This window comes from Oncorhynchus nerka, linkage group LG19, assembly GCF_034236695.1.
Source record: "Oncorhynchus nerka isolate Pitt River linkage group LG19, Oner_Uvic_2.0, whole genome shotgun sequence".
Lineage (NCBI taxonomy): Eukaryota > Metazoa > Chordata > Actinopteri > Salmoniformes > Salmonidae > Oncorhynchus > Oncorhynchus nerka.
Window position 1 is genome coordinate 23,509,305 of NC_088414.1, and position 27,038 is coordinate 23,536,342.

The window sequence follows — 27,038 nt, forward strand, 5'->3', positions numbered from 1 at the left end:
ACCAAATGTAAAATGACTGATGCTAGCATTGGATGTGCTCGTGAAAGCAGAACAGCTTGTGTCGTTGACAGGTACAAGTATAGTACTGCTGGTAGTAGCAGTACTGCCAGTAGAGCTGGTATGTGTCTCTATGGATGCAGGCCTTACTTATTTTTAACCATTCATCCATTTTCGAGCAAACGGAATAAGCAGCAGCTACGTTTGGCTACATACGGACCGGACCGTTAGTGGAATTCCCGCGAAAGAGTAACGGTTAATGTGATTGGATGTTAATTATTTGACTAGGCTACCTGTTTTTGACATTGCGTTGTTATTTCGCTGAACACTAGATGGTTTCATTTAATTTTTGGCAGTGAAACGAGGCTACTCAGGCGAGAAAAAAACATCACCCAAATGTATAGCCCTGTTGGAAGATCTGAATGGACTGTTTGAAAATGTGAATCACATTTTTATTTGGCGTACCACCGACGGCATTGCGTGGACTACAGTATCGAAGACTATGTTTTACCTCATGGTAAATTTGCATGTGTTTGTGTGTAAGTATTTACATGGTAATACACATATATACAGTCAGGTTCATAATTATTGACACCCTTGATAAAGATGAGGGAAAAAATACTGAAAAAAATAAAGAATACAATGCTGAACTAATCATTTTCTAATTGTATACTAATACAAATGTTCTGAAAGTAGATTTTGTTTGACAAGTAATACTTTTTTTTAAAGATAGGGGTCAAAATTATTGCCACCCCCCACCCCTATTTTCAATACTGAGCATTTTTCTAAAATATTTTATGTGATAGGAGAACACGCTGGGAGGGATATTAGACCATTCCTCCATACAGAATCTTTCCAGATCCTTGATATCCTTCATCTGTTCTTATGGACAGCCCTCTTCAATTCAAACCACAGATTTTAAATTGGGTTCAAGTCCGGAGACTGAGATGGCCCTTGCAAAATGTTGATTTTGTTGTCAATTCACAATTTTTTTGTGGATTTTGATGTGTACTTGTGGTTATTGTCTTGCTGGAAGATCCACTTGTAGCCAAGTTTGGAGGACCTTAAACATGTATACTCTGCGTGTGCTTAATTCTACAGCTAGAGGACTCCTGATATCTCCAGGAGTGAGAAATATATATTTTTGTTTATATCTGTTGTGGTCCAGTACTGTATTTTTACTAGCTCGGGCAATCTACTTTAAGTGTTGCCTGTCTTTCCAGTGGGCTACATGGTGTGTGAACTGCTGACTGCTCATAATTTGCAGATAGTTGTGGACACAGGAACCAGAATTAAGGGGCAGGGCAATTTGCCAACTTGTTTTGGTAATCAGTGGCTGTATTGGAGGGGGAGTGGTTTCACCTCTGCTAGGCAATTAGCAATTAGTGTTAGTACTTCAGTCTCCCATGGTCAGCTCAGCTGAAAGTGGCGGTTGTGTCAGTGGCACCTAAAATAAAGACCGTTGTTCGAGTAAGGAAGGTAGGCAGGAAAGGGAGGGAGGAAGGTAGGCAGGAAAGGGAGGGAGGGAGGGAGGAAGGCAGGCAGGCAGGCTCTACACCACTCTCTCACTTGAGTATCTTACAAAGTTATTTTCAGATTTCAATCTTGACACTTTGATAAGCTCATTTCCTGACGATGGCTCACCGCACTTCGTACTTGGCGACTTCAACCTCCCGACGACTGCATTCGATTAATTTAATTCCATTTCTTTCCCCTCCTTGCCTCCTTGACCCTTTCCCAATCCCCTCCAACTGACAAGGCAGGCACTACGCTTGACCTCATCTTTACTAGAGGCTGCTCGCCTCCGAATCTCACTGCAACCGACCTCCAGGTCTCTGATCACTACTTGTTTCCTTTTCAGTCTCCTTTTCCTCCAACCCTAACCACTCAGCCACTACCTAGGTCACCCGCCGTCGCAATCTTCGCTCGCTCTCCCACTACTCTCCTATCATCTCTCCCTTCTGCTAAATCCTTCTCCCTCCCACCTCCTGACTCTGCCTCTTCTACCCTACTATCCTCTCTTTCCGCATACCATGACTCGCACTGTCCGCTTTCCTCCCGGGTGGCTCGGCCCTCCCCTCCTGCTCCTTGGCTGAATAACTCATTGCAAGCTTAGAGCTGGGCTACGGGCAGCTGAGCGAAAATGGAGAAAAGTAATCTTCCGGTGTGGTGTACCTATCCTTTCGCTCCCTCTCTACCTTCTCTTCCTCAGCATCTGCTGCTAAAGCCACTTTCTACAACTCTACATTTCAAGCTTCTGCTTCTAACCCTAGGAAACTATTTTCTACCTTCTCCTCCCGCTTTAATCTCCCTCCATACAGACAACTTTGTCAACCACTTTGAAAAGAAGGTTCACGACATCTGCTACTCATTCACTCAGCCTATTGAGTCCACTGGTCTCACTCACACAGAACTACCCTGCGCCCTGACCTTTCTCCCCTCTCTCTCCAGATGAAATCCTGCAACAGTGAGGTCTGGTCTCTCAATGAACCTGCCTGCTGGACCCCAGACCTTCTCTCATTCCTCACTTCCCTCATCAACTCATCCCTGACCACTGGTCGTGACACCTCTGTCTTCAAAATGGCCCGAGTCGCTCCCCTCCTCAAACACACAACACGACTCCTGACGTCAAAAACAATAGACCTATTCCTTTGTTTTCTTTCCCAAACACTTGAGTGTGCGGTCTCTAAACTCTCTCTCACAAAGATCTTCTTGACCCTAACCAGACAGGCTTCAAGACGGTTCACTCAATCGAGACTGCTCTGTGTCATGGAGGCTCGCCACAATGCCAAAGCTGACTCTCCTCTGTTATCATCCTCCTAGATCGATCTGCTGCCTTCAACACCATGAACCATCATATCCTCTCCACTCTCTGTTTTGTGCGTCTCAGCCTCTGCACACTCTTGGATTGCATCAAACCTGGCAGGCCGCTCCTACCAGGTGACGTGGAGAGGATCTGTGTCTGCACCACATACTCTCACAACTGGTGTCCCCCAGTGCTCGGTTCTAGGCCCTCTTCTCTCTATACACCAAGTCACTCAGCGCCGTCATATCCTCACATCGTCTCTCCTATCATTGCTATGCTCAACTATTTTTCTCCTTCCCCCCTTCTAACACCAAGGTGGCAACACTCATCTCTGCGTGCCTGGCAGATATCTCAACTTGGATGTCAGCACACCACCTCAAGCTCAACCTCGACAAGACAGAGCTGCTCTTCCTGCCATCATGGTTGACAACTCCACAATGTCACCCTCCCAGAGTGCAAAGAAAATTGGTGTGACCCTGAACAACACCCTATTGTTCTCTGCAAACATCAAAGCAGTGACTCGCTCCTGCAGGTTCATGCTCTACAACATCTGTAGAGTACGACCCTACCTTACACAGGAAGTGGCGCAGGTCCTAATCCAGGCACTTGTCCTCTCCCATCTGGACTACTGCAACTCCTTGTTTGGGCTCCCCGCAACTTATACAGGGCGCTGCAGCCTGCCTGGTTTTCAACCTTCCCAAGTTCACTCATGTCACCCCGCTCCTCCCCACACTCCACTGGTTTCCAGTCGAAGCTCGCATCCACTACAAGACCATGGTGCTTACCTACGGAACAGCAAGAGGAACTGCTACTCCCTACTTTCAGACCACGCTCAAACCCTACACCCCAGCACTCCGTTGTGCCACCTCCAGTCTCTTTGCCCTCCCACCCATACAGAGTCCATGCATATCTTTTGAAAACATCTGGAACCTTACCTCTTCAAACAGTATCTTAAATAATCCTCCTCACCTTTTTGTGGCAGAGCTGGGATGAGTTGGTTATCATTTTGTATTGAGCATACATCTCCATACCCCTTGATTAATTGCGTGACATAATTTGACTGTTTTATATCATTCATAACCATACTTTCCTAAAACATTATCTACACGAGAACTGGTTTATCTTCTCCGTATATTGGCGTCTAGCCATATTATTTGCTGTAATATGTTGTGCCTCTTCTGGATGATAAAATTGGAATAGTAGCCAACTCTGTAAAGCCTCATTTTAAAAAAGAGGATAATTTAAACAGGGCTCCATTGTCAAGTGACTGGAAATGTATGATTTTATTCTGTATAACAGCAAAGAGACCCATTTGAAACACCGGATGTGTCTCTCTTAGTAGCCTACTGGATAACCAGTTAGGATTTAGTGCCTTCGGAAAGTATTCAGACCCCTTGACATTTTCCACATTTGGTTCCATTACAGCTTTACTCTAAAATGGATTATGTATAATTTTCGAAATCCTCAAATCTACACACAATACCCCATAATGACAAAGCAATAATGGTTTTTTTTAAATTTTTTGCAAACTTTATTTACATAAATATTAGGACCCTTTGCTATGAGACTCGAAATTGAGCTCCGGTGTATCCTGTTTCCATTGATCATCCTTGATATTTCTACAACTTGGAGTCCACCTGTGCTAAAATCAATTGATTGGACATGATTTGGAAAGGCACACGCCTGTCTATATAAAAGGTCCCACAGTTGACAGTGCATGTCAGAGCAAAAACCAAGCCATGAGGTCGAAGGAATTGTCCGTAGAGCTCAGAAACAGGATTGTGTCGAGGCTCAGATCTGGGGAAGGGTACCAAAACATTTATGCAGCATTGAAGGTCCCCAAGAACACAGTGGCTTCCATTCTTAAATGGAAGAAGTTTGGAACCACCAAGACTCTTCCTAGAGTTGGCCGTTCGGCCAAACTGAGCAATCGGGGGAGAAGGGCCTTGGTCAGGGAGGTTACCAAGTACCCGATGGTCACTCTGATAGAGCTCTAGAGTTCCTCTGTGGAGATGGGAGAACCTTCCAGAAGGACAACCATCTCTGCAGCACTCTACCAATCAGGCCTTTATGGAAGAAGCCACTTCTCGGGAAAAGGCATGACAACACACTTGGAATTTGCCAAAAGGCACCTAAATATTCTCGGACTATGAGAAGCAAGATTCTCTGGTGTGATGAAACCAGGATTGAACTCTTTGACCTGAATGCCAAGCTTCACGTCTGGAGGAAACCTGGCCCCATCCTTACGGTGAAGCATGGTGGTGGCAGCATCATGCTTTGGGGATGTGTTTCAACGGCAGGGACTGGGAGATTAGTTTTTGAGGGAAATAAGAATGGATCAAAGTATAGAGAGATCAATGATGACAACCTGCTCCAGAGCACCCAGGATCTCAGACTGGGGCGAAGGTTCACCTTCCAGCAGGACAACGACCCTAAGCACACACCCAAGACAAACGCAGGAGTGACTTTGGGACAAGTATGTCCGGGTTTTTAAGCGTCCATACATCAACCAGTGCCAACGTGTCCATAATTCATAATATGAGCGCCAGAGGGTGAAAATGAGCAGTATTATTGCCTTTACGGTCTATTGATGTACTTAATAGAGTGTGCACCTTTCTGATTCAGAGGGATTGGGTTAAACGGCAGAAGACATGAGAATTGAATGCATGAATGAATGCGTTCAGTTGTGCAACTGACTAGGTATCCCCTTTCCTAGTTACCTACCATTGTAAAATAGTTATGAGTCAAATTAGATTCTTATAAATACACAATGACCAAAAGTATGTGGATACCTGCTTGTCAAACATCTAATTCCAAAATCATGGGCATTAATATAGAGTTGCTCGCCCCCCTTTGCTGCTATAACAGTCTCCACTCTTCTGGGAAGGCTTTCCACCAGATGTTGGAACATTGCTGCGGGGACTTGCTTCCATTCAGCCACGAGCATAGTGAGGTCCGACACTGATGTTGGGCAATTGGGCCCGACTCGCATTCAGCATTCCAATTCATCCCAAAGGTGTTCGATGGAGTTGAGGTCTGGGTTCTGTGCAGGCCAGTCAAGTTCTTCTACACTAATCAACAAATAATTTCAGTGGAAACCAACCTCCAGCTACTGAAAATTAACAAGCGTGATTTAGCTCGCCCGCATGCGGTTTGGATGGGGTTCACACATTAAAATACCTTAATATAAGGGGCACAACTTTGGTTTTAAAGTGGGGGGGACATAACTTTGCAAAGGGTCTGACATCTAAAGCAAATTTACTGCATTTCTACACAATCCAATATAACCAATGGCCCTTCTAGCCCTCTCTATTTAGAACCAAAAATTTGAAAAAATGCACCCAGACATCAAGCTAGGTAAGAGATCGTCGTTAAATATGTTTAAGTGATTGATAAGACTGAACTAGATAAAAAGTAATTCAATAATCAATATCGTGTAGCACCTTTAACAAATCACTTTTAAAAAATGTCTTTATTAAGAAATCCTCTATATCAAATTTCTGCCAGACCTCCCAGCTAGCCTGAGCCACCTGCACCCCTGACCCCCAACAGTCTAGTCAATATCTAAACTCTCCCAAAACACATTTTCCCTACCTTTTTTTTCTTCTTTATTCCCAAGAGAAAGGTTTAGAAACAAAAGTTTTAAAAAATATATATTTAAAAAAACACATACAACTACACATGTAAATTAACACAGAGAAACAGTACATCCTCCATGCTGGGAAGGCTTTCTACCAGATGTTGAATCATTGCTGCGGGGACTTGCTTCCATTCAGCCACAAGCGCATTAGTGAGGTTGGGAACTGACTTTGGGCGATTAGGCCTGGCTCAAAGTCAGCATTCCAATTCATCCCAAAGGTATTTGATGGGGTTGAGGTCAGAGCTCTGTGCAGGCCAGTCAAGTTCTTCCACACCGATCTCAACAAACCATTTCTGTATGGACCTCGCTTTGTGCACGGGGGCATTGTCAAGCTGAAACAGAAAAGGGCCTTCCCCAAACTGTTGTCACAAAGTTGGAAGCACAGAATCATCTAGAAAGTCATTGTATGCTATGGAGTTAAAATTTCCCTTCACTGGAACTAAGGGGCCTAGCCCGAACCATGAAAAACAGCCCCAGACCATTATTCCTCCTCCACCAAACTTTAAAGTTGGCACTATGCAGTGGGGCACGTAGTGTTCTCCTGGCATCCGCCAAACTCAGATCCATCCGATGGACTGCCAGATGGTGAAGTGTGATTCAACACTCCAGAGTCCAATGGTGGTGAGTTTACACCACTCCAGCGCTTGGCATTGTGCATGGTGATCTTAGGCTTGTGTGTGGCTGCTTGGCCATGGAAACCCATTTTATGAAGCTCCCAACTAACCGTTCTTGTGCTGACATTGCTCCAGAGGCAGTTTGGAAATCGGTAGTGAGTGTTGCAACCGAGGACAGAATTTTTACACTCTACGCAGTTCAGCACTCGGTGGTCCTGTTCTGTGAGTTTGTGTGGCCTACCACTTCGTGGCTGAGCCGTTGTTGCTCCCAGACCACGGCACAATAACAGCACTAGCAGGCTAGAGATTTGAAGTACTGACTTGTTGGAAAGGTGGCATCCTATGACGGTGCCACTTTGAAAGTCACTGAGCTCTTCAGTAAGGCCATTCTACTGCCAATGTTTGTCTATGGAGATTGCATAGCCATGTGTTCGATTTTAAACACCTGTGGGCAACAGGTTTGGCTGAAATAGCCTAATCCACTCATTTGAAGGGGTGTCCACATACTTGTGTATATATAGTGGATTTTCAAAGAAGTTTGGATTGTCATTTTTCGGTCCTTATAGATTTGAGACATAACTGTTAATTATCAAATAGTATATTCAAGGCAATCCACCTTCCTTCACAATCCATTTTAACATATTGTACCTCAAGATCCAAATTGTTTTTGAGTAGGATCATAACACCTTTTGAATTTCTTTACCCACCGACTGCAATAGATTTTACCATCCCATTATTTTTCCCAGGGCACTTCATTAAATATATTGAATGAGCTTCCTGAAGACAAAATATGTAATCCTTGTCCTTTAGCCATGTAAAAATTATTTTCTTATTATCAGCATAAACAGTGGAATTATAGCTAGCTATACTTGATACACTGATTACCATGATGGGTTACATTTTAAGATACTCATCGCTGTCCTTACAACCATTTTGAGATACTTCTCCATACTAACTCTAAGTAGACCTCCAGTTGTCCTCCAATACCCCTCCTACAAAAACACATAACATTGAGATGGGTCTTCATATATTTTCTCATTTTGACTCCATACATTATGTAAGATACACTACATAAACAGCTACAATGAAAGTAGTATTGATCAACCCTTAAGCTTCTAAGTGGGCATGTATTCACACGACATAAAAAATAAATACAAATCCCTCATGTTCCTCTTTCACCTCCTCCCCTTTCCCCTTTGATGCTTCCTGTGTGAATCTGTCCCTTTAATGCAAGTTATTGGTCAGTGACTGTTTCTACACAATACAAAGAAAAAATATATATAGTCTTGGCCAGACTTAATTGTGCTCTAGTCAACCACAAATGTAATATTTTAAATAAGGTGTGTATAAAAAAAAAACAAGATATAACCTATATAATAACACCAATCATGATTCCATTGGTAAGTCCAATTTATTAGGTACACCCATCTAGTACTGGGTTGGATCCCACTTTACCTCCAGAACAGTCTGAATTCTCTGGGGCCTAGAAATGTTGCTCGATTGGTATCAAGGGACCTAACGTGTGCCAGGAAAACATTCCCTACACCATTACACCACCAGCCTGTACCGTTGACACCAGGCAGGATGGGGCCATGGACACATGCAGCTTACGCCAAATCCTGATTCTGCCATCAGCATGATGCAAAGGAACCGGGAGTTGTCAGACCAGCAATGTTTTTCCACTCCTCAATTGTCCAGTGTTGGTGATCGGTTGCCCACTGGAGCCTCTTGTTTATAGCTGATAGAAGTGGAACCCGGTGTGGTCATCTGCTGCAATAGCCCATCCGTGATAAGGACGAGTTCTGAGATGCCGTGCTGCACACCACTGTTGTACTTAATTGTTTATTTTCTTGTTCGTGGCCCGCCTGTTAGTTTGCACGATTGTCATTCTCCTTCGAACCTGTCATCAACAAGCTGTTTTTGCCCACAGGACTGCTGCTGACTGGATGTGTGTGAAAAGCCCAGGAGGCCGGCTTCTTCTGAGATACTGGAACTGACGCGCCTGGCACCGATGATCATACCACGCTCAGTCGCTTAGGTCACTTGTTTTGCCCATTCTAACGTCCTTTCGAAACAGTAAATGAATGCTTCAATGCCTGTCTGCCTGATTTCTGTAGCAGGGCTCGGCCAAGTGACTACAGTTGAAGTCAGAAGTTTACATACATCTTAGCCAAATACATTCAAACTCAGTTTTTCACAAATCCTGATATTTAATCCTAGTAAATATTCTAGGATCACCACTTTATTTTAAGAATGTGAAATCAGAATAATAGTAGAGTGAATTATTTCTTTCATCACATTCCCAGTGGGTCAGAAGTTTACATACACTCAATTAGTATTTGGTAGCATTACATTTAAATTGTTTAACTTGGGTCAAACGTTTCGGGTAGCCTCCCACAGATTTCCCACAATAAATTGGGTGAATGTTGGCCCATTCCTCCTGACAGAGCTGGTGTAATTGAGTCAGGTTTGTAGGCCTCCTTGCTCACACACACTTTTTCAGTTCTGTCTACAAGTTCTATAGGATTGAGGTCAGGGCTTTGTGATGGCCATTCCAATACCTTGACTTTGTTTTCCAAAGTTGTAGCAAAATGGCTTAAGGACGACCCATTTGCGACCAAGCTTTAACTTCCTGACTGATGTCTTGAGAAATTGCTTCATTATATCCACATCATTTTCTTTCCTTATGATGCCATTATCTTGTGAAGTGCAAAAGTCCCTCCTGCAGCAAAGAACCCCCACAACATGATGCTGCCACTCCAGTGCTTCACGGTTGGGATGGTTTTCTTCAGCTTGCAATCCTCCCCCTTTTTCCTCCAAACATAACAATGGTCATTATGGCCAAACAGTTATTTTACATTTACATTACATTTAAGTCATTTAGCAGACGCTCTTATCCAGAGCGACTTACAAATTGGTGCTTTCACCTTATGACATCCAGTGGAACAGCCACTTTACAATAGTGCATCTAAGTCTTTTAAGGGAGGGGGGTGAGAAGGATTACTTTATCCTATCCTAGGTATTCCTTAAAGAGGTGGGGTTTCAGGTGTCTCCGGAAGGTGGTGATTGACTCCGCTGTCCTGGCGTCGTGAGGGAGTTTGTTCCACCATTGGGGGGCCAGAGCAGCGAACAGTTTTGACTGGGCTGAGCGGGAACTGTACTTCCTCAGTGGTAGGGAGGCGAGCAGGCCAGAGGTGGATGAACGCAATGCCCTTGTTTGGGTGTAGGGCCTGATCAGAGCCTGGAGGTACTGAGGTGCCGTTCCCCTCACAGCTCCGTAGGCAAGCACCATGGTCTTGTAGCGGATGCCAGCTTCAACTGGAAGCCAGTGGAGAGAGCGGAGGAGCGGGGTGACGTGAGAGAACTTGGGAAGGTTGAACACCAGACGGGCTGCGGCGTTCTGGATGAGTTGTAGGGGTTTAATGGCACAGGCAGGGAGCCCAGCCAACAGCGAGTTGCAGTAATCCAGACGGAGATGACAAGTGCCTGGATTAGGACCTGCGCCGCTTCCTGTGTGAGGCAGGGTCGTACTCTGCGGATGTTGTAGAGCATGAACCTACAGGAACGGGCCACCGCCTTGATGTTAGTTGAGAACGACAGGGTGTTGTCCAGGATCACGCCAAGGTTCTTAGCGCTCTGGGAGGAGGACACGATGGAGTTGTCAACCGTGATGGCGAGATCATGGAACGGGCAGTCCTTCCCCGGGAGGAAGAGCAGCTCCGTCTTGCCTCTTTCAGCTTGAGGTGGTGATCCGTCATCCACACTGATATGTCTGCCAGACATGCAGAGATGCGATTCGCCACCTGGTCATCAGAGGGGGGAAAGGAGAAGATTAATTGTGTGTCGTCTGCATAGCAATGATAGGAGAGACCATGTGAGGTTATGACAGAGCCAAGTGACTTGGTGTATAGCGAGAATAGGAGAGGGCCTAGAACAGAGCCCTGGGGGACACCAGTGGTGAGAGCGCGTGGTGAGGAGACAGATTCTCGCCACGCCACCTGGTAGGAGCGACCTGTCAGGTAGGACGCAATCCAAGCATGGGCCGCGCCGGAGATGCCCAACTCGGAGAGGGTGGAGAGGAGGATCTGATGGTTCACAGTATCGAAGGCAGCCGATAGGTCTAGAAGGATGAGAGCAGAGGAGAGAGAGTTAGCTTTAGCAGTGCGGAGTGCCTCCGTGATACAGAGAAGAGCAGTCTCAGTTGAATGACTAGTCTTGAAACCTGACTGATTTGGAACAAGAAGGTCATTCTGAGAGAGATAGCGGGAGAGCTGGCCAAGGACGGCACGTTCAAGAGTTTTGGAGAGAAAAGAAAGAAGGGATACTGGTCTGTAGTTGTTGACATCGGAGGGATCGAGTGTAGGTTTTTTCAGAAGGGTGCAACTCTCGCTCTCTTGAAGACGGGAGGGACGTAGCCAGCGGTCAGGGATGAGTTGATGAGCGAGGTGAGGTAAGGGAGAAGGTCACCGGAAATGGTCTGGAGAAGAGAGGAGGGGATAGGGTCAAGCGGGCAGGTTGTTGGGCGGCCGGCCGTCACAAGACGCGAGATGTCATCTGGAGAGAGAGGGAGAAAGAGGTCAGAGCACAGGGTAGGGCAGTGTGAGCAGAACCAGCGGTGTCGTTTGACTTAGCAACGAGGATCGGATGTCGTCGACCTTCTTTTCAAAATGGTTGACGAAGTCATCTGCAGAGAGGGAGGAGGGGGGAGGGGGAGGAGGATTCAGGAGGGAGGAGAAGGTGGCAAAGAGCTTCCTAGGGTTAGAGGCAGATGCTTGGAATTTAGAGTGGTAGAAAGTGGCTTTAGCAGCAGAGACAGAGGAGGAAAATGTAGAGAGGAGGGAGTGAAAGGATGCCAGGTCCGCAGGGAGGCGAAGTTTTCCTCCATTTCCGCTCGGCTGCCCGGAGCCCTGTTCTGTGAGCTCGCAATGAGTCGTCGAGCCACGGAGCGGGAGGGGAGGACCGAGCCGGCCTGGAGGATAGGGGACATAGAGAGTCAAAGGATGCAGAAAGGGAGGAGAGGAGGGTTGAGGAGGCAGAATCAGGAGATAGGTTGGAGAAGGTTTGAGCAGAGGGAAGAGATGATAGGATGGAAGAGGAGAGAGTAGCGGGGGAGAGAGAGCGAAGTTTGGGACGGCGCGATACCATCCGAGTAGGGGCAGTGTGGGAAGTGTTGGATGAGAGCGAGAGGGAAAAGGATACAAGGTAGTGGTCGGAGACTTGGAGGGGAGTTGCAATGAGGTTAGTGGAAGAACAGCATCTAGTAAAGATGAGGTTGAGCGTATTGCCTGCCTTGTGAGTAGGGGGAAGGTGAGAGGGTGAGGTCAAAAGAGGAGAGGAGTGGAAAGAAGGAGGCAGAGAGGAATGAGTCAAAGGTAGACGTGGGGAGGTTAAAGTCGCCCAGAACTGTGAGAGGTGAGCCGTCCTCAGGAAAGGAGCTTATCAAGGCATCAAGCTCATTGATGAACTCTCCGAGGGAACCTGGAGGGCGATAAATGATAAGGATGTTAAGCTTGAAAGGGCTGGTAACTGTGACAGCATGGAATTCAAAGGAGGCGATAGACAGATGGGTAAGGGGAGAAAGAGAGAATGACCACTTGGGAGAGATGAGGATCCCGGTGCCACCACCCCGCTGACCAGAAGCTCTCGGGGTGTGCGAGAACACGTGGGCGGACGAAGAGAGAGCAGTAGGAGTAGCGGTGTTGTCTGTGGTGATCCATGTTTCCGTCAGTGCCAAGAAGTCGAGGGACTGGAGGGAGGCATAGGCTGAGATGAACTCTGCCTTGTTGGCCGCAGAGGACATTTCTCCAAAAAGTACGATATTTGTCCCCATGTGCAGTTGCAAACCGTAGTCTGGATTTTTTTATGGCGGTTATGGAGCAGTGGCTTCTTCCTTGCTGAGCAGCCTTTCAGGTTATGTCGATATATGACTCATTTTACTGTGGATATGGATACTTTGCTGCTGTTCTGGGATTGATTTGCACTTTTCGCACCAAAGCATGTTCATCTCTGGGAGACAGAACGCGTCTCCTTCCTGAGTGGTAAGACGGCTGCGTGGTCCCATGGTGTTTATACTTGCATACTATTGTTTGTAGAGATGAATGTGGTACCTTCAGGCATTTGGAATTTGCTCCCAAGGATGAACCAGACTTGTGGAGGTCTACAATTGTTTTTCTGAGGTCTTGGCTGATTTCTTTTGGTTTTCCAATGATGTCAAGCAACAGGGCACTGGGTTTGAAGGTAGGCCTTGAAATACATCCACAGGTACACCTCCAATTGACTCGATTTATGTAAATTATCCTGTCAGAAGCTTCTAAAGCCATGACATCCTTTTCTGGAATGTTCCAAGCTGTTTAAAGGCACAGTCAACTTTGTATGTAAACTTCTGACCCACTGGAATTGTGATATACTGAATTATAAGTGAAATAATCTCTGTAAACAATTGTTGGAAAAATTACTTGTGTCATGCACAAAGTAGAGGTCCTAACCGACTTACGAAAACCAAAGGTTGTTAACAAGAAATTTGTGGAGTGGTTGAAAAACAAGTTAATGACTCCAACCTAAGTGTATGTAAACTTCCGACTTCAACTGTATCTGTAGGAGTGAACAATTTTATTTAAAGGGGTGGTGTACTTAATAACCTGGCCACTGAGTGTATATTTCCCAACTAGGATGAAATTACTTTTTCTTCAAATTCCTTTATTATTATTATAATTGTTTTTTGAGTGTTTGAAGTAAATATAGTAAATATTATTTATGAGCCCTGTCTAGGTCTGCTTCTGCCTTCTGAGACACAACAGGTGTGTAGACCTTACAGTGAACTGCTTACTTACAAGCCCATAACCATCAATGCAGTTAAGGAAAATAACTGTTGAGTAAAAAATAGATAAGTAAAATACCAAAGAACAAAAATATATATTGTCACATTAAAATATACATTGATAATTTGTCCTGGCTAGTGTGATAGACCTACCTCTTGTTTTTTTTTAAAGGGATAGGTTATCCCTCTCAGAGTCAATAACAAAGGAAACACAACAAAAACACTTGCCATCACTGTGTTAATTGAAAATAAAATGAATTTGATTATTTAGGAATTAGGCATCTATAGTACAGATGCAGGCATACAACCACTGAAGTAGCCTACAGTTATATTAAATAGCACACAATCACCGATAGGAGCGCACTGGTTTTCTCCCACGGGGACAAAACGGGCAGCTCACTAAGAGCAGGGTGGTATAACGACTTGTAACATCAATGCAATATAGGCACCAGTAGAGCCAAAGCGAGTGCGTCCATTTATCGGCTACATGTTCAGTTGGCCTAGCTACATTTCTTGTACATTCCACCTTGGGATTCAGTGAATTCATCTTTCATGCATCTTTCTTTCGACACCAAACCCACCACTGGTGTGCGTGGGCAAAGAGCTCTATCTTCATGTCATCTAACAAATGTAAATGCTTGGAAATTGCTGAACAGCATTGGCACTTGGATTGGAATCAGATCACATGAAAAGAGCTATTTTACATACAATATAGCGCAGTATGTATTAATTTTATACAGGGTGCCAATCATTTTTGACCTGATTGTAATGTCTCTCAGAGCATTCATGCATATGTGAACCTGCAAAAAGAAAACGTGATACTAACATACATCATAAGTAAGTAGCCTAGGACAAGACTTGGCTTGTGCAAGCCTGAACAGCTCATAGGAGCAGGAGCCTATTTACTGTTTTTGTAGCGTGAGAATGCTTGATTACCATTACTCCCAATCTACAGTGCATTTGGAAAGTATTCAGACCTCTTGACTTGTTCCACATTGTTACATTACAGCCTTATTCTAAAATGTATTCAATTGTTTCCCCCCCATCAATCTACACAATACCCCACGATGACAAAGCAACAACAGGTTTTTAAACATTTACCACCCCAACCCCCCAAAAATATTGATTTAATATACATAGGTGTTCAGACCCTTAACTCAGTACTTTGTTGAAGCACCTTTGGTAGCGATTACAGCCTCGAGTCTTTTTGGGAATGACGCTACAAGCTTGGCACACTTGTATTTGGGGAGTTTCTCCCATTCTTCTCTGCAGATCCTCTCAAGGTCTGTCAGGTTGGACAGGGAGCGCCGCTGCACAGCTATTTTCAGGCCTTTCCAGAGATGTTGGATCAGGTTCAAGTCCAGGCTCTGGGCTGGGCCACTCAAGGACATTCATAGACTTGTCTCCTGCGTTGTTTTGGCTTAGTGAACCTTCACCCCAGTCAGAGGTCCTGAGCACTCTGGAGCAGGTTTTCATCAAGGATATCTGTACTTTGCGCCGTTCATCTTTCCCTCGATCTAGACTAGTCTATCCAGTCCCAGCCACTGAAAAACATCCCCACAGCATGATGCTGCCACCACCATGCTTCACCGTAGGGATGGTGCCAGGTTTCCTCCAGACGTGAGGATTGGCATTCAGGCCAACGAGTTCAATCTTGGTTTCATTTGACCAGAGAACCTTGTTTCTCATGTCCTGAGAGTCCTTTAGGTGCCTTTTGGTAAACTCCAAGCAGGGTGTCAACTCCCAACCTTCAAACCACAAGGTCACTGAGTTGGTTTGCATACTGTGCATAGCTGAAATTATATTTAACTGAAGTGCTGTCTCTGTACATTTATCTGGCACTAAATGGAATAGAAACAGCTGATTGGCATGGCCGGCATGTTCCACCCCAGGATTACAACTTCCTGTTTTGACCTCCCAATAAACCCCCCCAAAACTCTTCAGTTGAAAACGAGCTCATCCGATGACATGTTTGATGGGGCGGGGGTGGAACAGGATGAGACCTTCAAACTTTTTCTAAACAAACTGACTGTTAACCATTTCACCAGCTAACAGGAAGCTGTGGTCGATGGCTTCGGTATGGGGGGGAAGAGAGCGAGCCGGATTGGGGCGACACACAGAAAACCAATAGTAGTCTCTAGCTGTGATGATAGGTTTTCCGATTTTTAAACAAAGATTTCTCAATTACACAAACTCACCCAATGAGAGGCAAGAGGCAGAGAAGGAAGAAGAGTCTTCCAAAAACAGAGCAACATGGATATGCAACTAAATTAACATAAGGAATATGCCCCATTGACAAAAAAATACAGCAGTAGTCATTCGTTGGGTTCTACGGTGTGATCAGACAGAACTGCAGACCAGTCCTCCACAAAGAGCTGCTTTCCTGTTTTTCCATTGACAACACCATATAGGGTATTCATACAACTTGAAGGGTATTCATAACATTTATATGAGGACCAGTAGAGGTTTGATTCACATTCTTTATATACACAGACGGTCAATAACCCATGCAAGAAGTAGTAGTTATCTGTTATGGTTCAAGGCATTCAACTACTCTTCCCTCTGAGGTTTTTAAATTCACCCAAACATGCACAGGGTTGAGCCATTGGCAACGTCTGTTCGTGCAAACAGAGGCTCCTTTCAGCATTGCACTAAGTGCCAGGCATTCATTAGGGTATGTGACTGTTAAAATGCAAACACTTCACTATACCTGACCACACATCATGTTGCCCACATTGTGTTGTTAGTTTACATGCCATCCGTGTAAAGATCATTTTGAAGAAGTCCAGGCGACTGCTCCATGAGCAGTGAAGAGAACACAGAGAGACAGAAAGCGAGAGACACAGAGAGAGGTGAGAAAGCAGACACCAGACACCACCAATAGGATATTTGAAGGTAATATAGTTCCAAGGACCCTGGCTGCAATGTAATGCAGTGAGGCATAGTTTCTGTGGAGGTCAAGGCTTCACTTGTGAAAACAGAAGGCATGTAGATGCACACACACACACACACACTACATTGGAGGTTGACCGATTACGATATTTCAATGCCGATACCGATTATTGAAGGACCAAAAAAAGCTGCTACCGATTAATCGGACGGTTTTTATATATATATATTTGTAACAATGACAATTACAACAATACTGAATGAACACTTATTTTAACTTAACATAATACATAATGAAACATGTTCAATTTGGTTTAAATAATGCAAAAACAGTGTTGGAGAAGAAAGTAAAAGTGCAATATGTGCCATGTAAGAAAGCTAACGTTTAAGTTCCTTGCTCAGAACATATGAAAGCTGGTGGTTCCTTTTAACATGAGTCTTCATTATTCCCAGTTAAGAAGTTTTAGGTTGTAGTTATTATAGGAATTAAAGGACTATTTCTCTCTATACCATTTGTATTTCATATACCTTTAACTATTGGATGTTCTTATAGGCACTTTAGTATTGCCAGCGTAATCTCGGGAGTTGATAGGCTTGAAGTCATAAACAGCGCTGTGCATCCCACATTGCTAAGAGCTGCTGTTTGAATGAATGCTTACAAGCCTGCTGCTGCCTACCACTGCTCAGTCAGACTACTCTATCATATATCAAATCATAGACTTAATTATAATATAATAAAACACACAGAAATACAAGCCTTAGGTCATTAATATGGTCAAATCCGGCAACTATCATTTCAAAAACAAAAGGTTTATTCTTTCAGTGAAATACGGAACCGTTCCATATTTTGTCAAACGGGTGGTGGCATCAATAAGTCTAAATATTGCTGTTACATTGCACAACCTTCAATGTTATGTCAGAATTATGTAAAATTCTGGCAAATTAATGATGGTCTTTGTTAGGAAGAAATTGTGTTCGCAACGAGCCAGGCGGCCCAAACTGCTGCATATACCCTGACTGTGCTTGCACAGAACGCAAGAGAAGTGACACAATTTCCCTAGTTAATATTGCCTGTTAACATACATTTATTTTAACTAAATATGCAGGTTTAAAAAATACATGTGTATTGATTATCAGAAAGGCATTGATGTTTATGGTTTGGTACATTGGAGCAACGACCGTGCTTTTTTTGCGAATGCGCTTGTTAAATCATCACCCGTTTGGCGAAGTAGGCTGTGATTCGATGATAAATTAACGGGCACCCCATTGATTATTTGTAACGCGGGACAAGCTAGTTAAACTAGTAATATCATCAACCATGTGTAGTTAACTAGTGATTGTTAAGATTGATTGTTTTTTACAAGATAAGTTTAATGCTAGCTAGCAACTTACAGTGGGGAAAAAAAGTATTTAGTCAGCCACCAATTGTACAAGTTCTCCCACTTAAAAATATGAGAGGCCTGTAATTTTTGTCATAGGTACACTTCAACTATGACAGACAAAATGAGAAAAAAAATCCAGAAAATCACATTGTAGGAATTTTAATGAATTTATTTGCAAAATATGGTGGAAAATAAGTATTTGGTCACCTACAAACAAGCAAGATTTCTGGCTCTCACAGACCAGTAACTTCTTCTTTAAGAGGCTCCTCTGTCTTCCACTCGTTACCTGTATTAATGGCACCTGTTTGAACTTGTTATCAGTATAAAAGACACCTGTCCACAACCTCGAACAGTCACACTCCAAACTCCACTATGGCCAAGACCAAAGACCTGTCAAAGGACACCAGAAACAAAATTGTAGACCTGCACCAGGCTGGGAAGACTGAATCTGCAATAGGTAAGCAGCTTGGTTTGAAGAAATCAACTGTGGGAGCAATTATTAGGAAATGGAAGACATACAAGACCACTGATAATCTCCCTCGATCTGGGGCTCCACGCAAGATCTCACCCCATGGGGTCAAAATTATCACAAGAACGGTGAGCAAAAATCCCAGAACCACACGGGGGGACCTAGTGAATGACCTGCAGAGAGCTGGGACCAAAGTAACAAAGCCTACCATCAGTAACAAACTACGCCGCCAGGGACTCAAATCCTGCAGTGAAGTTTGCTAGAGAACATTTGGATGATCCAGAAGAAGATTGGGAGAATGTCATATGGTCAGATGAAACGAAAATATAACTTTTTGGTAAAAACTCAACTCGTTGTGTTTGGAGGACAAAGAATGCTGAGTTGCATCCAAAGACCAACATACCTACTGTGAAGCATGGGGGTGGAAACATCATGCTTTGGGGCTGTTTTCTGCAAAGGGACCAGGACGACTGATCCGTCTGGTAAGACGAGGGGTGGGGGTGTGTGTCTTTTTGTCAATAAGAGCTGGTGCGCGATGTCTTATATTAAAGAAGTCTCGAGGTATTGCTCGCCTGAGGTAGAGTACCTTACGATAAGCTGTAGACCACACAATCTACCAAGAGATTTCTCAGCTATATTATTCGTAGCCATCTGTTTACCTCCACAGACCGATGCTGGCACTAAGAGCACACTCAACTAACTCTATAAGGCCATAAGCAAACAAGAAAATGCTCACCCAGAAGCAGCGCTCCTAGTGGGCAGGGACTTTAATACAGGCAAACTTCAATCAGTTTTACCAATTTTTTTACCAGCACGAGCAACCAGAGGGGAAAAAAAGAAGAAGGAAAAAAATAAAATAAAAGACTCTAGACCACCTTTGCTCCACACACAGAGATGCATGCAAAGCTCTCCCCCCACCCTCCATTTGGCAAATTCAACAATAATTATATCCTCCTGATTCCTGCTTACAAGCAAAAACTAAAGCAAGAAGCACCAGTGACGACGACGTCATCCCCACAGTGACCGTACGTATATATCCAAACCAGAAGCCATCGATTACAGGCAACATCCGCATCGAGCTAAAGGCTACAGCTGCCAATTTCAAGGTGTGGCACACTAATCTGGACGCCTATAATAAATCCCGCTATGCCCTCAGACGAACCATCAATCAAGCAAAGCTTCAATTCAGGATTAAGATTGAATCCTACTACACGCGCTCTGACGCTCGTCGAATGTGGCAGGGCTAGAAAACTATTACGGACTACAAAGGGAAACCCAGATGCGAGCTGCTCAGTGCCGCGAGCCTACCAGACGAGCTAAATTCCTTTTATGCTCGCTTCGAGGCAAGCAACACTGAAGCATGCATGAGAGCACAGCTGTTCTGGATGACTGTGTGATAACACTTTCGGTAGCCGATGTAAGCAAGACCTTTAAACAGATAAACATTCACAAAGCCGCGGGGCCAGATGGATTACCAGGACGTGTATTCAAAGCATGCTGCGGACCAACTGGCAAGTGTCTTCACTGACATTTTCAACCTCTCCCTGACTGAATCTGTAATACCGACATGTTTCAAGCAGATCACCATAGTCCCTGTGCCCAAGGAAGCGAAGGTAACCTGCCTAAATTATTATCACCCTGTAGCACTCACGTTGATAGCCATGAAGTGCTTTGAAAGGCTGGTCATAGCTCACATCAACAGCATCCTCCCAGATACCCTAGACCCACTCTAATTCTCATATCGACCCAACAGATCCACAGATAACGCAATCTCAATCGCACTCCACACTGCCCTTTCCCACCTGGACAAAATAACAACCTATGTGAGAATGCTGTTCATTGACTACAGCTCAGCATCCAACACCATAGTGCCCACAAAGCTCAGCACTAAGCTAAGGACCCTGGGACTAAACACCTCCCTCTGCAACTGGATCCTGGACTTCCTGACTGGCCACCCCCAGGTGGTAAGGGTAGGCAACAACACGTCTGCCACGCTGATCCTCAACACTGGGGCCCCTCAGGGGTGTGCACTTAGTCCCCTCCTGTACTCCCCGTTCAACCACGACTGTGTGGTCAAGCACGACTCCAACACCATCATTAAGTTTGCTGACGACACAACAGTGGAATGTCCACATTACCAACGATCCATCATGGTCCAAATACACCAAGACAGTCGTGAAGAGGGCAAGACAAAACCTTTTCCCCCTTCTCAGGAGACTGAAAAGACTTGACATGGGTCCCCAGATCCTCAAAGTTCTACAGCTGCACCATCGAGAGCATCCTGATCCGTTGCATCCCCGCCAGGTATGGCAACTGCTCGGATTCTGACCGTAAGGCGCTACAGAAGGTAGCGTATATGGTCCAGTACATCACTGGGGCCAAGCTTCCAGCAATCCAGGACCTATATAAATAGGCAGTGTCAGAGAAAAGCACATAAAAATGTCAGAGACTCCAGTCACCCAAGTCATAGACAGTTTTCTCTGCTACTGCACGGCAAGAAGTACCGGAGTGCCAAGTCTAGAACCAAAAGGCTCCTGAACAATTAATAAAATGGCCACTGGACAATGACATTAACCCCCCCCCTCCCCTCCATTTCTTTTGTACACTGCTGCTACTCGCTGTTTATTTATGCATAGTCACTTCACCCCTACCTACATGTACAAATGATCTCTAACCTGTACCCTCGCACACTGATTCAGTACCGGTACCCCCTCTATATAACCTCGTTATTGTTATGTTATTGGGTTGCTTTTCATTATTTTTTACTTTAGTTTATTTGGTAAACATTTTCTTACCTCTTCTTAAACTGCACTGTTGGTTATTAAGGGCTTGTAAGTAAGCATTTCACGGTAAGGTCTACACTTGTTGTATTCAGGCACGTGACAAATACAGTTGGATTTGATTTAGCATAGTAAACATTCAAATTAGTATGATATGTAACTATACCAAACGTAACACAAGACAGGTTACTTGAGGCAAAACTTGGTCAGGGTGGATGGGTGGGTGTATAATGTGAACGTATAGCAACCAAAAAGTTGCGTGTTTGAATCTCATCATGGACACTAGCATTTTAGCAACTTTGCAACTAATTATCATGTTAGCTAACCCTAACCCCTAGCCAGCTAACGTTAGCCACAATAAACTGCCATTCGTAACGCTTCATACCTTTTGCAAATTCGTAACATATTGTACATTTAAAAATTCATAACATATCATACAAATTGTAATTTGTAACATTATATGAAATGGATGATGGGCATCCAAAAATGTATACATATCATATGAAACGTGACATGCATACTAAAAGGAGCATCTTGGGTTTACATAAAGAATAATATGAAATGCTTCGGGACCAGGTTGCAGAGGTGGATAGACTGACTGAATTGACAATGTTATTATCTTCAGTGTTGTAGTCAGTAGACATTTACCTTTTACAATTACCTTGTCAAATATGCAGTTTATATTCTGCATGCTGCTGCCTGCAGATAGACACCTCACTCCACTCCATTCACAGCCTACACTGAGTCCCTTACAAAAATATATAGCACTTTTGAAACTGAAGTAAAAGTGCAGTAACTGCAGTCCACTGTAGTATTTTGGACACAGTAATTGCAGAATAACTGCAGTCACACTGCAAAATTAGTTGTAAAAAAAAGTATTTTGGAAGCAGTATTTGCAGCAGATTGCAGTTAACTCCGCTTTAACTGCAGTTATACTGCATTATACTACAGTGACTGCAATCTTTTTTCGTAAGGGGTTGGTGAGGCTAATTGTGTTCAGCTTACATTTCACGAACCAGCATAAAACGCTGACATACACAGTCCAAAAATATGCCAACGAATCTTACCATAAATTCCGGAGTTTCGGTCAAGTCATCCGTGGGAATAGTTAGAAGGAGAATGGCTACAATCCCAAACAGTAATAGCGCAACCGAAGCGAAAATATGACAGCGTCGCTTGGCCATTGTTAAAAATTGAGCAGTGCTCTTCTTGTAGATGAAATCCACAGTGCGTGCGCTGCCTGATTTGGCAGTGAAGGCAAGGGAGTTTGGATAACAACTTGAGGTAACTACACAATGGGTTTGGCTTCATACAAAGCATAATTTAAGTCACTTCGGCATGACTTTCAATTACTTATTTACTTCCCATCACAAAACCCCACAGATAGAACCATTGGTAGTGGGGCTGGGAAGTGCCTCACAATAAGATATTATCACTTTTACTTTGGCGATACCATATGTATTGCCATTCTACATGTATCACGATTCTATGTGGGTTGTTCCAAAAATTAGGTGCCTTTTGAGTTGTGTAAATTGGTGGGGGAAAAAAAAAGGTTTATTTCACGGAATTTAAATTGCAGTTAAAATCTTGCACATTGAACAAAAATATAAACACAACAAACTTTGTCACATGCCCGAATACAACAAGTGTAGACCTTACCGTGAAATGCTTACTTACAAGCCCTTAACCAACAGTGCAGTTCAAGGAGAGTTGAGAAAATATTTACCAAATAAAGTAAATAATAAAAAGTGACACAATAACATAACAATAAGGAGGCTATGTACAGGGGGTACTAGAGGTTGACCGATTATGATTTTAACGCTGATACCGATTATTGGAGGACCAAAAAAAGCCGATACCAATTAATCTGCCGATATATATATATATATATATGAATGTATGTATGTGTATGTGTGTATATATATAATTGAACCAAATTGATAACCAAATGGTTCATTATTTATTTGAGACTAAATAGATTTTTATATGTATTATATTAAGTTCAAATAAGTGTTCATTCAGTATTGTTGTAATTGTTATTATTACATTTACATTACATTTAAGTCATTTAGCAGACGCTCTTATCCAGAGCGACTTACAAATTGGTGCATTCACCTTATGACATCCAGTGGAACAGTAGTGCATCTATACAATACATTACAATACATTACAATACAATACAATGCATTACATTACAATACATTACATTACAATACAATACAATGCATTACAATACAATACAATACATTACATTACAATACATTACATTACAATACAATACAATGCATTACAATACAATACAATACAATACATTACAATACACTGCATTACAATACATTACATTACAATACATTACATTACAATACAATACAATGCATTACAATACAATACATTACATTACAATACATTTACATTTAAGTCATTTAGCAGACGCTCTTATCCAGAGCGACTTACAAATTGGTGCGTTCACCTTAAGACATCCAGTAGGAACAGCCACTTTACAATAGTGCATCTAAATCTTTTAAGGGGGGATGAGAAGGATTACTTTATCCTATCCTAGGTATTCCTGAAAGAGGTGGGGTTTCAGGTGTCTCCGGAAGGTGGTGATTGACTCCGCTGTCCTGGCGTCGTGAGGGAGTTTGTTCCACCATTGGGGGGCCAGAGCAGCGAACAGTTTTGACTGGGCTGCGCGGGAACTGTACTTCCTCAGTGGTAGGGAGGCGAGCAGGCCAGAGGTGGATGAACGCAGTGCCCTTGTTTGGGTGTAGGGCCTGATCAGAGCCTGGAGGTACTGAGGTGCCGTTCCCCTCACAGCTCCGTAGGCAAGCACCATGGTCTTGTAGCGGATGCGAGCTTCAACTGGAAGCCAGTGGAGAGAGCGGAGGAGCGGGGTGACGTGAGAGAACTTGGGAAGGTTGAACACCAGACGGGCTGCGGCGTTCTGGATGAGTTGTAGGGGTTTAATGGCACAGGCAGGGAGCCCAGCCAACAGCGAGTTGCAGTAATCCAGACGGGAGATGACAAGTGCCTGGATTAGGACCTGCGCTGCTTCCTCTGTGAGGCAGGGTCGTACTCTGCGGATGTTGTAGAGCATGAACCTACAAGAACGGGCCACCGCCTTGATGTTAGTTGAGAACGACAGGGTGTTGTCCAGGATCACGCCAAGGTTCTTAGCACTCTGGGAGGAGGACACAATGGAGTTGTCAACCGTGATGGCGAGATCATGGAACGGGCAGTCCTTCCCCGGGAGGAAGAGCAGCTCCGTCTTGCCGAGGTTCAGCTTGAGGTGGTATTACACACACACGTATACATACACACATGTATGTATGTATGTATGTATGTATGTATGTACATACATACATACATGTGTGTATATATATATACATACATACACATATATGTGTGTGTGTGTGTGTGTGTAATAATAACATTTACAACAATACTGAATGAACACTTATTTGAACTTAATATAATACATATAAAAATCTATTTAGTCTCAAATAAATAATGAACCATTTTCAATTTGGTTTAAATAATGCAAAAACACAGTGTTGGAGAAGAAAGTAAAAGTGCAAAATTCGCCATGTAAAAAAACTAATGTTTAAGTTCCTTGCTCAGAACATGAGAACATATGAAAGCTGGTGGTTCCTTTTAACATGAGTCTTCAATATTCCCAGTTAAGAAGTTTTAGGTTGTAGTTATTATAGGAATTATAGGACTATTTCTCTCTATGCAATTTGTATTTCATATACCTTTGACTATTGGATGTTCTTATAGACACTTTAGTATTGCCAGCCTAATCTCGGGAGTTGATAGGCTTGAAGTCACACAGTCTCCCAGTGGAGTGCAATGTAATCGGCCATAATCGGTGTCCAAAGATGCCGATATCCGATTGTTATGAAAACTTGAAATCGGCCCTAATTAAATCGGTCGACCTCTAGGGGGTACCTGTACCAAGTAAGTGTGCAGGGGTACAGGTTTCAAAGATTTTACTGAGTTACAGTTCATATAAAGAAATCAGTCAATTAAAATAAATACATTAGGCCCTAATCTATGGATTTCACCTGACTGGCAATACAGATATGCAAATATAGGGGTGTGGATCAGAAAACCAATCAGTAGCCTCCCGAGTGGCGAAGCGGTCTAAGGCATTGCATCGCAGTGCTTGAGGCATCACTACAGACCCGGGTTTGATCCCAGGATGTCCTTGTCGATTTGGGGCTCTAGCGACTGCTTGTGGCGGTCTGGGCGCATGGATGCTGACTTTGGTCACCAGTTTGGTGCGGCTGACTTCCGAGTTAAGTGAGCAGTGTGTCAAGAAGCAGTGCGGCTTGGCGGGGTAGTGTTTCGGAGGACGCATGGCTCTCGACCTTCGCCTCTCCCGATTCCGTTCGGGAGTTGAAGCGATGGGACAAGACTAACTACAAATTGGTGAGAAAAAGGGGTGAAAAGTACTACAAAAAAAAAAATTAAACCAGTCAGTCTCTGGTGTAACCACCATTTGCCTCATGCAGCCCGCACATGTCCTTCACATAAAATTAAATGAGGCTGTTGATTGTGGCCTGTGGAATGTTGTCCCACTCCTCTTCAATGCCTGTGCGAAGTTGCTGGATATTAGCGGGAACTATAACACGCTGTCATCAAGTCGATCTAGAGCATCCCAAACATGCACAAACTTGGGATCTTTTTATTCAGCTCATGAAATATGTAACCAACACTTTACATGTTGTTTTTATACTTTTGTTCAGTGTAGATGCTACATCCATTTTTGGCCCTGTAAATTATTGATGTCGCCTACCCATTGATTCTTGAAGAATATAACTTATAAATGCCTCATGAGCTTAATTCAATATCCATACCCCATCAGAACCCAATAGTGGGATTAGCGGGATTTCTTATAAGCTTCCCACTCCTTGAGTCCCACTCCTTGAAAGCGGCAGCTCTAGCCTTTAGCTCAGTGCGGATGTTGCCTGTAATCCATGGCTTCTGGTTGGGGTATGTACGTACGGTCACTGTGGGGACGACGTCATCGATGAATTTATTGATGAAGCCAGTGACTGATGTGGCGTACTCCTCAATGCCATCGAAAGAATCCCGGAACATATTCCAGTCTGTGCTAGCAAAACAGTCCTGTAGTAAAGCATCTGTATCATCTGACCACTTTCTTATTCACCGAGTCACTGGTGCTTCCTGCTTTAGTTTTTGCTTGTAAGCAGGAATCTGGAGGATAGAATTATGGTCAGATTTGCCAAATGGAGGGAGAGGGAGAGCTTTGTACGCATCTCTGTGTGTTGAGTAAAGGTGGTCCAGAGTTTTTTCCCCTCTGGTTGCACATTTAACATGCTGATCGAAATGAGGTAAAATTGAGGAGTTTCCCTGCATTAAAGTCCCAGGCCACTAGGAGCGCCTTCTCTGGATGAGCGTTTTCCTGTTTGCTTATGGCCTTATACAGCTCGTTGAGTGCGGTCTTAGTGCCAGCATCGGTCTGTGGTGGTATATAGACCGCTAAGAAAAATATAGATGCAAACTCTCTTGGTAAATAGTGTGGTCTAATGCTTATCATGAGCCACTCTACCTCAGATGAGCAAAACCTCTAGATTTCCTTGCACCAGCTGTTGTTAACAAATATGCATAGGCCGCCACC

General features: G+C 43.8%; 1 protein-coding gene across 4 annotated transcripts in view; it reads right to left on the reverse strand.

Moving 5' to 3' along the window:
- LOC115101214 (ectonucleoside triphosphate diphosphohydrolase 2-like) overlaps positions 1-27,038 on the reverse strand; it is a 51,101-nt gene that overhangs the window by 12,535 nt on the left and 11,528 nt on the right. Inside the window, exon 1 of one of the 4 annotated variants that reach the window (XM_029620522.2) lies at positions 22,462-22,776. The exons of 2 other annotated variants lie outside the window; for them this stretch is intronic. In XM_029620522.2, the coding sequence (XP_029476382.1) occupies positions 22,462-22,578 (117 nt within the window). In that variant the 5' untranslated portion in view covers positions 22,579-22,776. Of the gene's footprint in view, positions 1-22,055; positions 22,101-22,461; positions 22,777-27,038 lie in introns of those variants that run through there. One more of the 4 variants, XM_029620523.1, reaches the window with a different exon arrangement.